The 12,798-nt window shown below is 42.5% G+C and overlaps 1 protein-coding gene across 3 annotated transcripts in view; it reads left to right on the forward strand.

The window, feature by feature from the left end:
- The window catches only part of VGLL4 (vestigial like family member 4), a 146,935-nt gene that overhangs the window by 101,850 nt on the left and 32,287 nt on the right, over nt 1–12,798 (forward strand). For all 3 annotated transcript variants that reach the window (XM_069483971.1, XM_069483972.1, XM_069483970.1), the window contains one exon: nt 4,405–4,594. In XM_069483971.1, coding sequence (XP_069340072.1) covers nt 4,405–4,594 — 190 coding nt within the window. The remainder of the gene's footprint in view (nt 1–4,404; nt 4,595–12,798) is intronic.

Here is a 12,798-nt window from a genome sequence, read left to right on the forward strand (position 1 = left end):
TAGCACCCATTAGCTGACCCTCCTCACTCCCTTTCTCCCAGCCCCCAGCAACCACTTACCTACTTTCTGTCTCTGTGGATTTGTGTGTTCTCACATTGCGTAGGAATGGAATCAGACAGTATGTGGCCTTTTGTGTCTGGCTTCTTTTCACTGAGCATACTGTGTTTTAGATCTGTCCATGCTGTAGCATGAATCAGTACTTTATTCCTTTTTGTGGCTGAATGATATTCCATCATATGGATATACCACATTTTTTATATCCATTCATCAGTTGATGGACATTTGGGTGGTTTTCACTTTTTGATTACATGAATAGTGCTGCTATGAACATTCATGTACAAGCTTTTGTGTGGACATATGTTTTCATTTCTCTCGGGTATATACCTAAGACTAGAATTGCTGGGTCATATGGTAACTCTATACTTAACCACTTGAGGAGCTGCTAGACTGTTTTCCACAGTGACACACCACTTTATATTCACACCAGCAGCATATGAGTATTTTAACTGAACATCCTCACAAACACTTGTTATTTTTTTGTCTTTTGATTATAGCCATCCTAGGGGGTGGAATGTAGAATCTTTTTGTGGTATTGATTTGCATTTCCTGGTGGCTACTGGTGTTGGACATCTTTCCATGTGCTTATTGGCTGTCTACATATCATCTTTGGAGAAATGTCTGTTCAAATCCTTTGTTTAATTTTTAATTGATTTATCTTTTTATTGTTTTGTGAGAGTTCTTTATATAAATATATTCTTAAATAGATCTTTTAAAATTCCTTATTCTGTGACATCTTTGATCTTTACCATATCCTAAAACTCTATGAACTGTCCACTCCATTGCCTTGCCTCATTTATTTGTTCAGTCAGTATTTACTGTCCATCTACTGTATGGAAGGTATTGTCCTCTGCACTCTTAGGTATATTACATGAAATAAAATGCTCCCTGCTTTAAGGAGCACAAAGTAAAGAAGGAAAGGAAGCACCTGAGTGATAAATTTCGATAATGTTCAGAGGAAGAAGAGATGACTTTCTGATTGAGGAATCAAGGAAGGCAGCCTGAAGGAGGTGGCATTTGCAGGATACATAGACTTAAAATACAAAAGATTGGGGGAAGAACCTGAAAAAAGATCTTGAAGTTAGGCAGTGAGTTCTCTTGAATGGGGACACATCTAATTTAACTTCTAGGGCTGAAATTTTCTGGGCTCCAGAAGAGGAATACTGGGAATAAAGACTGGAGCGGTGGTTGTGGCCAGCTGTGGGTCTGAATGCAGAGGCAGTCTGGGCAGTGTTTTCTCAGTGACGGGCAAGCCACCGGACATTTGGGGTTAGGATGGGTTGTCATGCTACAAGTGGTGCTTTGGAGACCGAACTCACAGAGCTGTGTGGGGTGATGCAGGGCAGCGGGGCGACTGAAAGCAGCTCTCCTGGGCTTCCATCCTGGGACTCATACGCATTGGAAGACAAGAAGGCCTGTAGTTAAGAAACTCCTGTGAAAGTTTAATCTCATGGGTTCCAAATTTATTTCATCACAGTCACCATTTTTTTTTTTAAGTATAACATCTGAGGTACATACTTTGGGTTTTGCTGTCTTAGTTTAATATTGCACAAGCAATAATTTCTTAGTAAATGTTGGTTAGTTGGTTGGTCACTTGATCGATTATAGGTTTATGGATTGTAGAATCGGATCACTAGTTCCAAGGGCTGGAAGGAATGTTAGATACTGGCTAGTCTCTCCCCTCATAGCAGGGAGGCCCAGAGAGGGCAAGCGCGTGCCCGTGTTCACCCTGTCCTAAGTGAAGGAAGAGTCAAGATCGGAATGCAAGTGTCTTGACTCCCAGACCAAATGTTCTCAGTTTTACTAAAATAATTTTAACCTCACCACATACCCAACAATTACAACAACTCCTGCTCTGAAACACAAGTGTTGGGCTAGGGTCCTCTAGGGTGGGGCCCCAAAGAGGAATAAAGGAACATAACTGACCAGCCCTGACCCTGACCTTCTGTCTGGATTCTTTTCCTTCTGTCCCCTCAGTTCCTTTGCTCTAAGCCTTTTGTGGGGTTGCACCATCTTCATGAAGAGGTGTTAGTCTGATGGGGAGAGGCCATGGGTTCTTGCCTCTAGTTAACCTGTTAACTAGGTGACCCTGGGAAGGTCACTCCAGGTTTGGGGGCACAGTTGTCTCACATCTTTCAAATGAGACAGTGTTTACGAGGCTCCTTCCTGCGCTAGCATTCTGAGATGCTGATGTGCTGCAGACATGCACATACCCATCATCTCTAGGGGGCCTGTCAGAGGCTCATGTCACAGCCCCTGGAGGAGAAGCACCCCTGTGGTTCCTTCATGTGGCCTTGTATCCCCAGCCCTACCTCCAGGTTAGAAATCTCCCTTGTTCAGAGGATTCCTTTGTGGACTTTTTCTTTCCGTGTCAGACATCAGCGATTCAGTCTCAAAGATAAGCATTGCATCACTTTGATGAACTTAAAATGCAAACAAACACAAGCATTTTTACTAGCATGGAAATTGGGGAGTGGAGTGGCAATGCCGTGCTTAACACAAGAGTTTTGCTTTTTGTGTAACAGCATGTGCTGGTATTGTGAGTGCCTGCTCCTTTTTTGGAGTGATTTGAGTGTGTTGCGGTGGCGCTTGTTTTCCATAGCAACTCCTGTTGCTACACAGCTAGCATCTGATGAAATGGTGACCAAAGCTCAGGGGTCCATGCTGAGCCTGAGGACTCCTCATCCCCTCAAATCCCTGCCAAGGGTGTTGAGAAACCCTGGGTGGGGAGCATGGCCGTCGGTGCCATTCTGGTGAGGTTTGCAACTGCTGAGTTCCTGGTGCTGGGGGAGAGGGTCTTGTCAGGGCTCTTCAGAAAGTTCACTGGGCTTGGGCTACTGACGCTTTAGGAGGAAGCACCAGAAATAAGGGATATATTTGGAAAGAATATTTTGTAATTTATCAAGGTATAAAGATCAGCACTGCTTTGTTTTTTAAAATCAAAAATTACTAAATAGATAGGAAGTAGAGGCCAACCAAACATCAGACTGAATTTCCGAGTGTAGCAGCCTAGCAGAGGGCCTGTTTTTCAGGTATTTCATTCAAAATGGAAAGTTCCAGTTTACTTTGGGGCCAGAATCCTTAAGAGAAATCCTGCCTGGAGGTGTGTATTATGGGTCACTGTATATTTGCTAGTTTGTAGCTTGCTGGCTACATTGGCAAAGTTATTATTTTTCCTGGTAAACACTCAGGTTTTTTCCTCCTTTCCCCAACAAAATCGTATTTGTCATGTGTATATGAAGTAAACAACTGTCCACACGTCCGGTCCGTGATGATGTGAAAATCAGTGGTGGTGAACAAAGATTTCTTTTCTTGGGTACCACAAGGGCTCAGATGAAGTTGACTTTACCCCAAAATTACTCTCAGGTTGTGACCAAGTGGAAACAAAATTGGTCAGGCCTTGAGACCAGAACGTACAGCACAACAAAAGGGTTACTATTTGTGAAAAATTTAGGTGCCCCCTCCCCGTATGACTTAGAAAGTTTGAAGTTTTTTCTTAAAGTAATTATTACTCTCGTAATTTAAAAGATACACAACCCCTTATCATTATGAAAGGTTATGCTTATTTTAATTCATAATGAGGCACAAAGTTACGGCCTATACAGCCTTTTAAAAGAGTAATGAAAACCACCAGGATGTCAAATCAAATGAAAATTTATACCCTAATTTGAGTGTCTGACTTGGAGAAATTTTTTGAGAACTACACCTATGTATTATGCTTGTGATAATTTATACGCTGAAACTTTGTGGTGATGATAAGGATAATATTTTTAATGTGCCATTTTTAGTGTACTGTAAGAAGAAAACGCTTACTTCCCATTAAACAATGTGTTTTTTTCTTTTTACTTGGCAAATATGTAAATTATTGGCCCATAAATTTTCGTCATTCTTTTTAAAGAAGTAACATACCAAAAAATATAATAAAAACATAAGCAAGAAAAGTGAGGTTGGCATAGTGGTTTATCGAAGGCAGTGAGGTCCTTCTCCTGTCGGTCTCAAGTTGAATGCCCACATGTCAAAAGACCTTTGGTGTTTTAAGTTAACTTTTGAGATTGTTTATGGCAAATACTTTTTGCTGCCCCCCCCCCATTTTATTGCAACTTTTCATTTTAAACTCTCCCCTAAAGAGTGATTGTGCTAGCAACTACGCTGATGTAAAATGTCTCATGCTTGGCAGCCAACTGCACACTCAGACTGTGTTCCGAGGATGGCCCGCAGCCCCGTCATGTTGCCAAAAACTTTCCGCTGGGAGTAGTTTTGCAAGGGGCTGAGCGGGCGGGAGAGCCCGGGGGACGGAGATGGGGGCCTTTCTCCTGCTTGGTGACTACATCATCTCTCTCTGCGTAGGTGAAGCTGCTCTTAGGGGAGAGCCCAGAATGCAGACGCTCCCCGTGGCCTCGGCCCTCAGCAGTCACCGCACCGGCCCTCCCCCCATCAGCCCCAGCAAGAGAAAGTTCAGCATGGAGCCAGGTGACGAGGACCTAGACTGTGACAATGACCACGTCTCCAAGATGAGTCGCATCTTCAACCCCCATCTGTAAGTTCCTTCATTCTGATTTTGATGTGCGCCATGCTGGGGCCATATTTCTTTTGCAGCTTTGTGCCGATTATGAAATTATTTTTATGCATTATTTATAAAGGATATTATTTATAAAAGATAATGCTTATCTGCTAAGAAGAAGGTATTGGACCAATTCCGATAACTCGTGGAGAGATGAAACTTTACTTCTTTCTGGCTTGCTGATGTGACCTTTCGTATGTTCTCTCCATGGAAGTTAAGGAGCTTCTGGGGGTGGTTGTCTGATAAACTCGGCTTTTTCTCGCCTGTGCATACTGATTGTCATTAGGAGAATCAGCGTTTTGTGAATGCCTTTATGCGCTGGAGAAGCAGAAGGAAAGGTCCGCACCTGGGCAGACTTCTGTGTAGTTTTTTACTGAGGGGTCTGGGAGTATGCACATTAAGGAATATTCATTCTCGCCTTGTATGCTCACGGTGTGAACTTGAGACCTTCCCAAAGAGGGAAAGCGGCTTCTTGTGTTCATGATAAAGTGCTGCCCATCGTGTCTGATGTCAGCCTGTGGCCGTGCGTGGTTGGAGAACCAGCCTTGGAGCCAGGAGACCTGGGTGCCAGTCCGATCTGCCACCAGCACGCTCTGCCTTCCTGACATGAATTGCTTCCATTCAATGAGCCTCAGTTTCCTTATTAGTGAAATGAAGGTTTGAAGCTAAAGTTCTCCGAATCCGTGTGACATCCCCACGATTCTATTTGCAAGAGACCTCGCTTCCGTGCACTGTAGTCTGGCTTCTTCCCGCCTTGCACTCTCTTCTCAGCACACAGCCCCCTTCACAAAAGGAGCAAAAGCTTTTCCCCAAATTTTCAGGACTTGAAGACACCCTGCAGAGTCTGCTTGGGCAGTTGTGCAGGCAGCAGGTGTTGACGGAGACTGGTGCCTTGTCAGTCGTGGTGAGGTTGCTGTGATTATTGTAAGGAGTAGCTTTGTATGTCCAGGTACAAGGGTCCTACTTCTTGTCCCCTCCCCAGACTCTTACCCCAGCATAAACTAATGTCTTGTCATTATTCAAGATGCTCCTCTTGGCCAGCCCTGATTGCCCAGGGTCCTGCTATGTGGGGCGGGAGGGCAGAGTGGAAGGGCGTCCTCCTCACAGGCAGTGCTCGAGTCCCCAGCGAGAGGTAGCCCCAGCTCCCGCCTCTGCTGCCTCAGCTCCGGCATCCTCGAATTCCACTCATTCCAGTCTGCTTGGACTGTTGTGTGCAGTCATAAGACACTGACAGAGGTATTTATCTTCAAATAAATCACTGTAGTGTTAGTCAGAGGCTGAGCCTGCAGTCTAGAGCCCTGGAATTTGCTACAATCAGGAATCCAGCAGCAAGGCGCTGCAAAACAATGAGCTCTCACAAACGGAGAGGCTCCACGCTTAAAGCCTGGTTCCTTAACTGTTTGGAGTTCATTCTTTTATCACTAAGAATTTCTTGTTCCCTCCCATCCACTTTTCCCAAACCCAAATGAGACACATTTGTTTTTTGGTTTTGTTTTTTTTTTTTTTTTTAAGAAGGAAGAGGGAGGCTCCCAAGACAGTATATTTTGTGATCAAACAGGCCTTAGTTTAAATTCTAATTCTGCCACTTACCAGCTATGGGCCGGTGGACAAGTCACTTAATTTATCTGGCCCAGTATCCTAATGGCAATGGCAGTGATAATAGTTAATGAATAAAACTACTGTGAGAAATAGAGTTAAAACATGCAAAGAGCTTGGCACAGTGCGGCTCTCAGTATATGGGAACTTTAAATTTATTAATTCCCTTATTCAGATATTGGTAATGATGACAATAAGAAAATACACACACACACACACACACACACACACACACGCACGATAAACTTAATGTTTGAGAGTGCTTGCATTTCAGTCAGAATGCCTGGGTTCAAATCCCACTTTCAATGGGGGCAGTAACAGTGCCTTCCCCACAGGATTATTGTAGGTACATTACCAATATTATTATTAAAATTTTAGAACATTTAGAAAATAATTTTGTAACTCCTTAGGTGGTTACAAATAGGACCTTAAAGTACAGGTCTGTGGTGACACTATAATAATTTTAAGTGTAAATAATAGAAATAGAATTGCTAAATTTTATGTACAACTTGCAATTGACATCATTCTGCAAAGTTGTAGGAAGACAGAAACAGCAGCAACCCTGTCTACCAGACTCCGTGGACTCACATCAGCCAGGTGTCTTTTTTCCCCTCAGTTTTGTTTATCGTGATAAAATAGACATATATCATAAAATATATTAACCATTTTTAAGTGTACAGTTTGAGTGGCTTTTATAACTGTAAGAAGGAAAGGTGATGATCAGTGTGTGGTTAGTTCATTCTGGGTGTCACTTGTTTACTAAGTGATAGTTATTAATTTTAGTAACATTACCAGTGTTTCTACTTGTGTTTTCTAAGAGCCTAATGACAGATTTCACAGGCAAATTGAAAAGATGCTGCATGTCTGCTTCATGCTGTAGGGTACTTAGTAAGTTTTGTCTGATTTGACGAACTGTTTCCTATTTGAGCTATAGCGTGCTCCTCCTTTTATTTAGTATGCCTAAGAAGTTCTCTACAATAAATTACAGATTCATAATTCATTTGGAAAGGAATAATCTAGTGTATTTTGTCTCTTTAAGAAGATTACAAAATGATTTTTATGCTCTATCTTCCTAGAATTTGTTAATGACATGTAATGAAAATGTGATTTGTTTATCACTAAAGAGATCATGATACTTCTGGGGACGGAGTGTTACTGAAAAACAGTTTTGGCGGCTAGCTGAGAGGGTCTCCAAGATGCATGCTGTGGCTGCATTTCATCATAACCATCATGTGGGATAATTTCCAACAGAGAGATGGGAGAGATTGAGTGGCTCTGAGCCAGAGTAGGAAGCTACCGAGTAGGACTGAATTTCGTCTGATTTGATTTTGGGGGACGAGGATAAAGAATAGAGGTTTCCTTGGTGATTGCTCCAGAAATTGGAAAATTAGAATTCCTGGGCTCTACTCCAGCCTCTTATAGCCTGGGCTCATTTGAACTTGTTATTAATTTTCTTGTTAATATGGTGACCCTGAGAAATACTTTTTGTTTGCTTCTTTAAAAAAGACTTAAGAATGTGAATGTCTATGTGGAAGTTGAAAAGTACTCTACATGGCATTTGGAAAGAAAGTGGATTAAGGCATGGGGAAGGGGTAGAGTGGGCTTCTAAAATCAGTGTCCTTTTTTTAATAGCCCTGATATTCAAGTGTGACCTGGTATTCAAGTATGACCTGGCTATCTATTTATTTATCTACTTATTACCCATAACAACTCATGGGTTCCTATTTTTTTCAGGAGGTTGTAGCTGCCCCAGAGTTAATAAACAAGAGCCCCGTCCACTGGCTCCTGTGTCCTTGCTACATGTCTCCATTATTTTGTTGCTGTTGTTGAACACTTTCTTATTTTCTGGCAAACAAGATAGTCTAGGCGAATCTTATAACCTACCTGACCAGCAATGGAATTAGCCATTTCCCCGGGGACTAAGGTTCCTTTTAGCAGTGAATAGGATTTAGAAGCCAAGATGTGGGTGCTAGGTATTATTGTCACCATGTGTTAACATGGTATTCCTTAGTACTTATTGCTACTGTGGTGTCATTGCTTCTAGACTTGAGTTGTCTGATATGGCAGACACTAGCCACAGGTTGTGATTGACATTTATAATTAAACAAAATAAAAAGTCCAGCTCCTCAGTTGCCCTAGTCACATTTCCAGTTCAGTACCAGACGTGACTGGTGGCTGCCATATTGGACTGCACGGGTACAGAGCGTTTCTGCCTTCACAGGAAGTTCTGTTGAACATCACTGTTTCTAGGCAAAGAAACATGGAAAGAGCTAGCGAATCATAGCAATATTCCAATTGCAGTCCAACTCTAGGGGGTCCTTCCTTGCCTTCCCCCATTCCATATTCTTTTACCAATGAAAACCCTGGTCCCCAACAATATCATCATATTTACTATGGTTCCATCCTACCGTACACATAAAATGGTTTCACAATTGCTATTCCATACCACTTTGAAAAACCAAGTAAACGGGGCTGAGCACAGTGGCTTATGCCTGTAATCCTAGTGCTCTGGAAGGCCGAGGTGGGAGGATCGCTTGAGGTCAGCAGTTCGATACCAGCCTGAGCAAGAGCAAGACCTCGTCGCTTCTAAAAATGGAAAGAAATTAATGGGCCAACTAAAAATATATAAAAAAAAATTAGCCAGGTTTGGTGGTGCAGGCCTATAGTCCTAGCTACTCGGGAGGCTAAGGCAGAAGGATCGCTTGAGCCCAGGAGTTTGAGGTTGCTGTGAGCTAGGCTGACGCCACAGCAGTCTACCCTGGGTGAAGAGTGAGACTCTGTCTCCAAAAAAAAAAAAAAAAAAAAACCAACGAAAAAGAGCTCAAGATTTGTTTGCAGTTTTTTTTTTTTCCCCTGTACTGGGAGTGAAACAGTCGAAGTACCAGCTTCAAAAATTAGTTTCCCTTTTCTCTGTCAATATTGTTGTGTTACTTAAAATATACTGTCGTGTTCGTTCATTTCTATTTACATTCATTCAGTTTTAGATTTTTTTCATCTTTGTTGATTTAATTTTATTTTTTGGATACGTAAGACATTTATGTGCTTCTAAAAGTCAAAGCTATGTTAAAAAGTATGCTTGGAGAAGTGTTGCTCCCTCCTCCTGTAAGCAAGCATCCTTCTTGTGTTTTGTTTTGGTAAACTGAGCAAATATGTGAAATGTTTTTTCTTTCCCTTTCTTATACATGAGGTAGCATGCTTCATTTACCCATTTGAACTTTGGTGTTTGCATTCAACACTGTATGGTAGAAATCTTTTCCCACCAGCTCCCCATGCTTGGTCTCAGCTGCATAGGACTCCATTGCCTGCATGTGCCAAGGTTCACTCAATCAATCCCCTGTGTTTGGACATTTAGGCAATTTCCAGTATTCCACAATAATAATAATGCTACAATGGATAACTGTGCGTTTGTAATAGGATTAAAACTCTTAAGGGCACACTATTGGTGCAGTATAATAATATGCTAAATTTGTACTGGTTTTGAAACTTATTCCAAGTGGCTTGGCTGGTAGAACCTGGTGGAGGGTTCTGTGCTGAAGAGCATAGTCAGTAGGTGACATTCTAAAGTGAATCAGTTTTCACCTTTGTGTGTGGGTAGGTTTGTTAGTGGGATGTGCCGTTGAACTCTTTACTCAGTCACCTGTGAGAGGAAGGGAACTATACGGAGTGCTTAGCATGGCCTGGCCCTGTGCTAGGCCCTTGAAACATATTATCTCATTGAACCCTTACGATAAATGTGACCCTTTAAGATAGGTAGATATGTCTCTATATCTCTCTATTTCTGAGTCTGTCTATATCAGCTCAATTTTACAGATACAGAAATTGAAGCTGTGAGAAGATAATGTGTCCAGAGTGTTACTGGCATTAGCCCTGCTGTGTGTGACTCCAAAACCCATAGTCATCGGTTGTGCCGTATAGCTGTGTCCTACCTGTGGAATTACACGCAGCTTTAGAGATGGACATCATATATTTAGGATGACACTTGACCAGTCCAATTTCTGGTATGTGGTAGGTGCCAAATATTTGTGTTGAATTGAATTAGACCCTCAAGAGGATGTGCTCTTTGAGTGCCTGTGCCAGTGGGAGTAGGCATCTTCTCTTTGATGAGTGGGATGCATTTGCACAGCAGGGCAAAGCCCCCAAGCTCACGTGGGATCAGAGTCATGATCACTAGCCTTGTGCTCTAACCAGCTGCGTTCCCACAGACCCACTAAACAATCTGTAGTGAACGAGGAAGGGCCTGATGAAAGAAAACGTAGCCGCCTCTCACTGGTGGTGCCCTCTTGAGATGCTGTCCTGGTGTGAAGTGTGCCCGATGTCTTTGGTACTGATGGATCTTTGAGTGCATTTTGCAGTCTTGGGGTCTTCTGTTCCCTTTTCTCCTCCTCTTCCCCTTCTTCCTTCTCCTTTGCTTTCTTCCTCCATCCACTCCCTATTGTTCATCTGGTTTTTCCGCCTGCCCCTAATCACTTCACTTTTCTCTCCATAGGAAGGGTGAATAAAAAAGAGGAGAAAACAGATAAACTCAAACCTGGTAATCCATTCAATTTGACAAAAGGTTGGAGGAAGCCTTTGAGATCAAGTACTGGGCATATAATGGAAACTGAGTTAAAAAAAAGGGGGTGTGAGTGTGTATATGTATACTACTGGCTAAAATGGGATTTGCGGTTTTCTCTGGATTTTGTTTACTGTTTACACTGGAAATGATTATATAAATGGGAACTCATATTCTGGAGTGTCTATAGTTTTTGGTATCTATACGTAAAATCTTTGGCAACATCACTATATTGCATTTGGTGGCTCTCTGTTTCTTCTGTCTCTTTAGTACCTTCGGTTCGTAAGTATATAGACGTGCATTACATTTATTTCACAAAATCCATGGAAGTGAGGGAGGCAATTCCATACTTCAAATTAAAACTGAACCCAGAGGAAATTGAAATGTTGAGGTTATTTTAGTATCTCGCCCCTACTAGCAACTGGGACCTCGTAAGGTAAACAACAGTGCGTATTTCTAGGTGGGGCATGTTGTTGTGCTTATGTCTCCATAAGCCTTAGAGAGAGGGAAATTTCCATCACCGAGAATGATGATGGGTCTTGATTCCCAGCATCCAGAGCATCCCGAGAGCCGGTTACTGACAGCGACTCTCGGGTCCACGTGTGTGTCCGCACTGTGTGTGGGGCTGCATCCCGCAGCTCTACCATGTGGGCACTGTTCTTGCCCCTTGTTGGCAGGCGGCAGCACTGAGGTTCTGTAACTTGTTCAAGGTCACACAGCTGGTAGGTCGTGGAGCCAGGACTTAAAACCCAGGCTTCTGATCCAAGAGCCAGTGCTCTCAGCAGCCATGTTATATTCGTATTAATAGCCCACACCCAACTGCTGTGAATCACTTGATATTGGACCTTAGCACCTTACAGTTTTGAAGAATCGGCAATTTGAGTGCTCCTAAAACACAGCTCATGGTATTTTGGAGATGAGAGGTAGGGACTGTTCATTTAGCATGCAGAAAGGAGGCTGGAGGAAAGTAAAGGACTGACACTCCAGATCCTCACAGCCCCTGTGACGTTCCCTTTGGGGACTGTGGAAGGAGAAGTGCTGTCCGGCTTCCCCCAGAGGCCTGAAATGGCATCTTTGCCCAGGTGAGAACCCAGTGAGAACAAACAAGGGTTTTCTTTATGCTCAGGAAATTGCTTTTTAAATTATTTTAATTCTTGTTTAAAATCTGTGACCCAATTTTAAGTTATTGGCCCAAGCCAGTAGTAACCTTAGCCTGAAAGATTCAAACTGGAGCATTTTAAAATTTGCTTTAAGTATATGAAGACAAGTCTTTTTTCCCCTCCAGATTTCATAAATCAGAGGCTGCCTGATGAATAGAATCCTTAACTGTGTGCTTTCTGCTGTACCTCCTTGGCATAGTCCCAACTTGGGGAAGGGTTAGCCTTGCATTTCTCTGTTCTTCAGGACTTCCGCACACAATCTTATAAGAAGAGTATTTTATAGCCTTAATTTTAGTTGTCCTAAATAACTAACTTAGAAATTGAGATATTGTTAAATTAGGATTCTTTTTCTTTCTTTTTTTAATCCCCCCCCCCCCACCATTGTATATCAATATGTGTATTTACTTTCAAAATAAATTAGAAGACAGCCTGGGTCTTTAATAAATTAGGGAAGTAACACATTAGGGAACTATCACCTAAGAACTGTTTCTAGTGTGAGATTTGCCATGTCCTAACACTTTAGAGTTGTGAACCAGCCTTAACTGTGGTGGAAATGAAGCTGATATTTTTATGTCCGCTCCCATGTGATGCTAACCCTACGTCTGTGTGTTCCATGGAAGTGTTTTGCTAATGAAGTGTGGTACCTTTAAATAAAGGTCACGGGCCTGACCTGTGTTGTGTGGGTTTCTTGTTTGTCAGGCTAGAGGCATTTTCTCATTTTCACAGTTGAGCTGAAAACAAAGACCTCCTTATCCTAGCAAGAGCTGTGCTCTTAAGAGCTGACATCAGCCTTTTCCCAGCAGGCCTCGTTTCTGCCTTAAGAGTCTTTGCAGAGAGCTGGAAAGACAGATCACCATCTTGCCACTGGCATT

Source organism: Eulemur rufifrons, chromosome 10 (genome assembly GCF_041146395.1).
Source record: "Eulemur rufifrons isolate Redbay chromosome 10, OSU_ERuf_1, whole genome shotgun sequence".
NCBI lineage: Eukaryota > Metazoa > Chordata > Mammalia > Primates > Lemuridae > Eulemur > Eulemur rufifrons.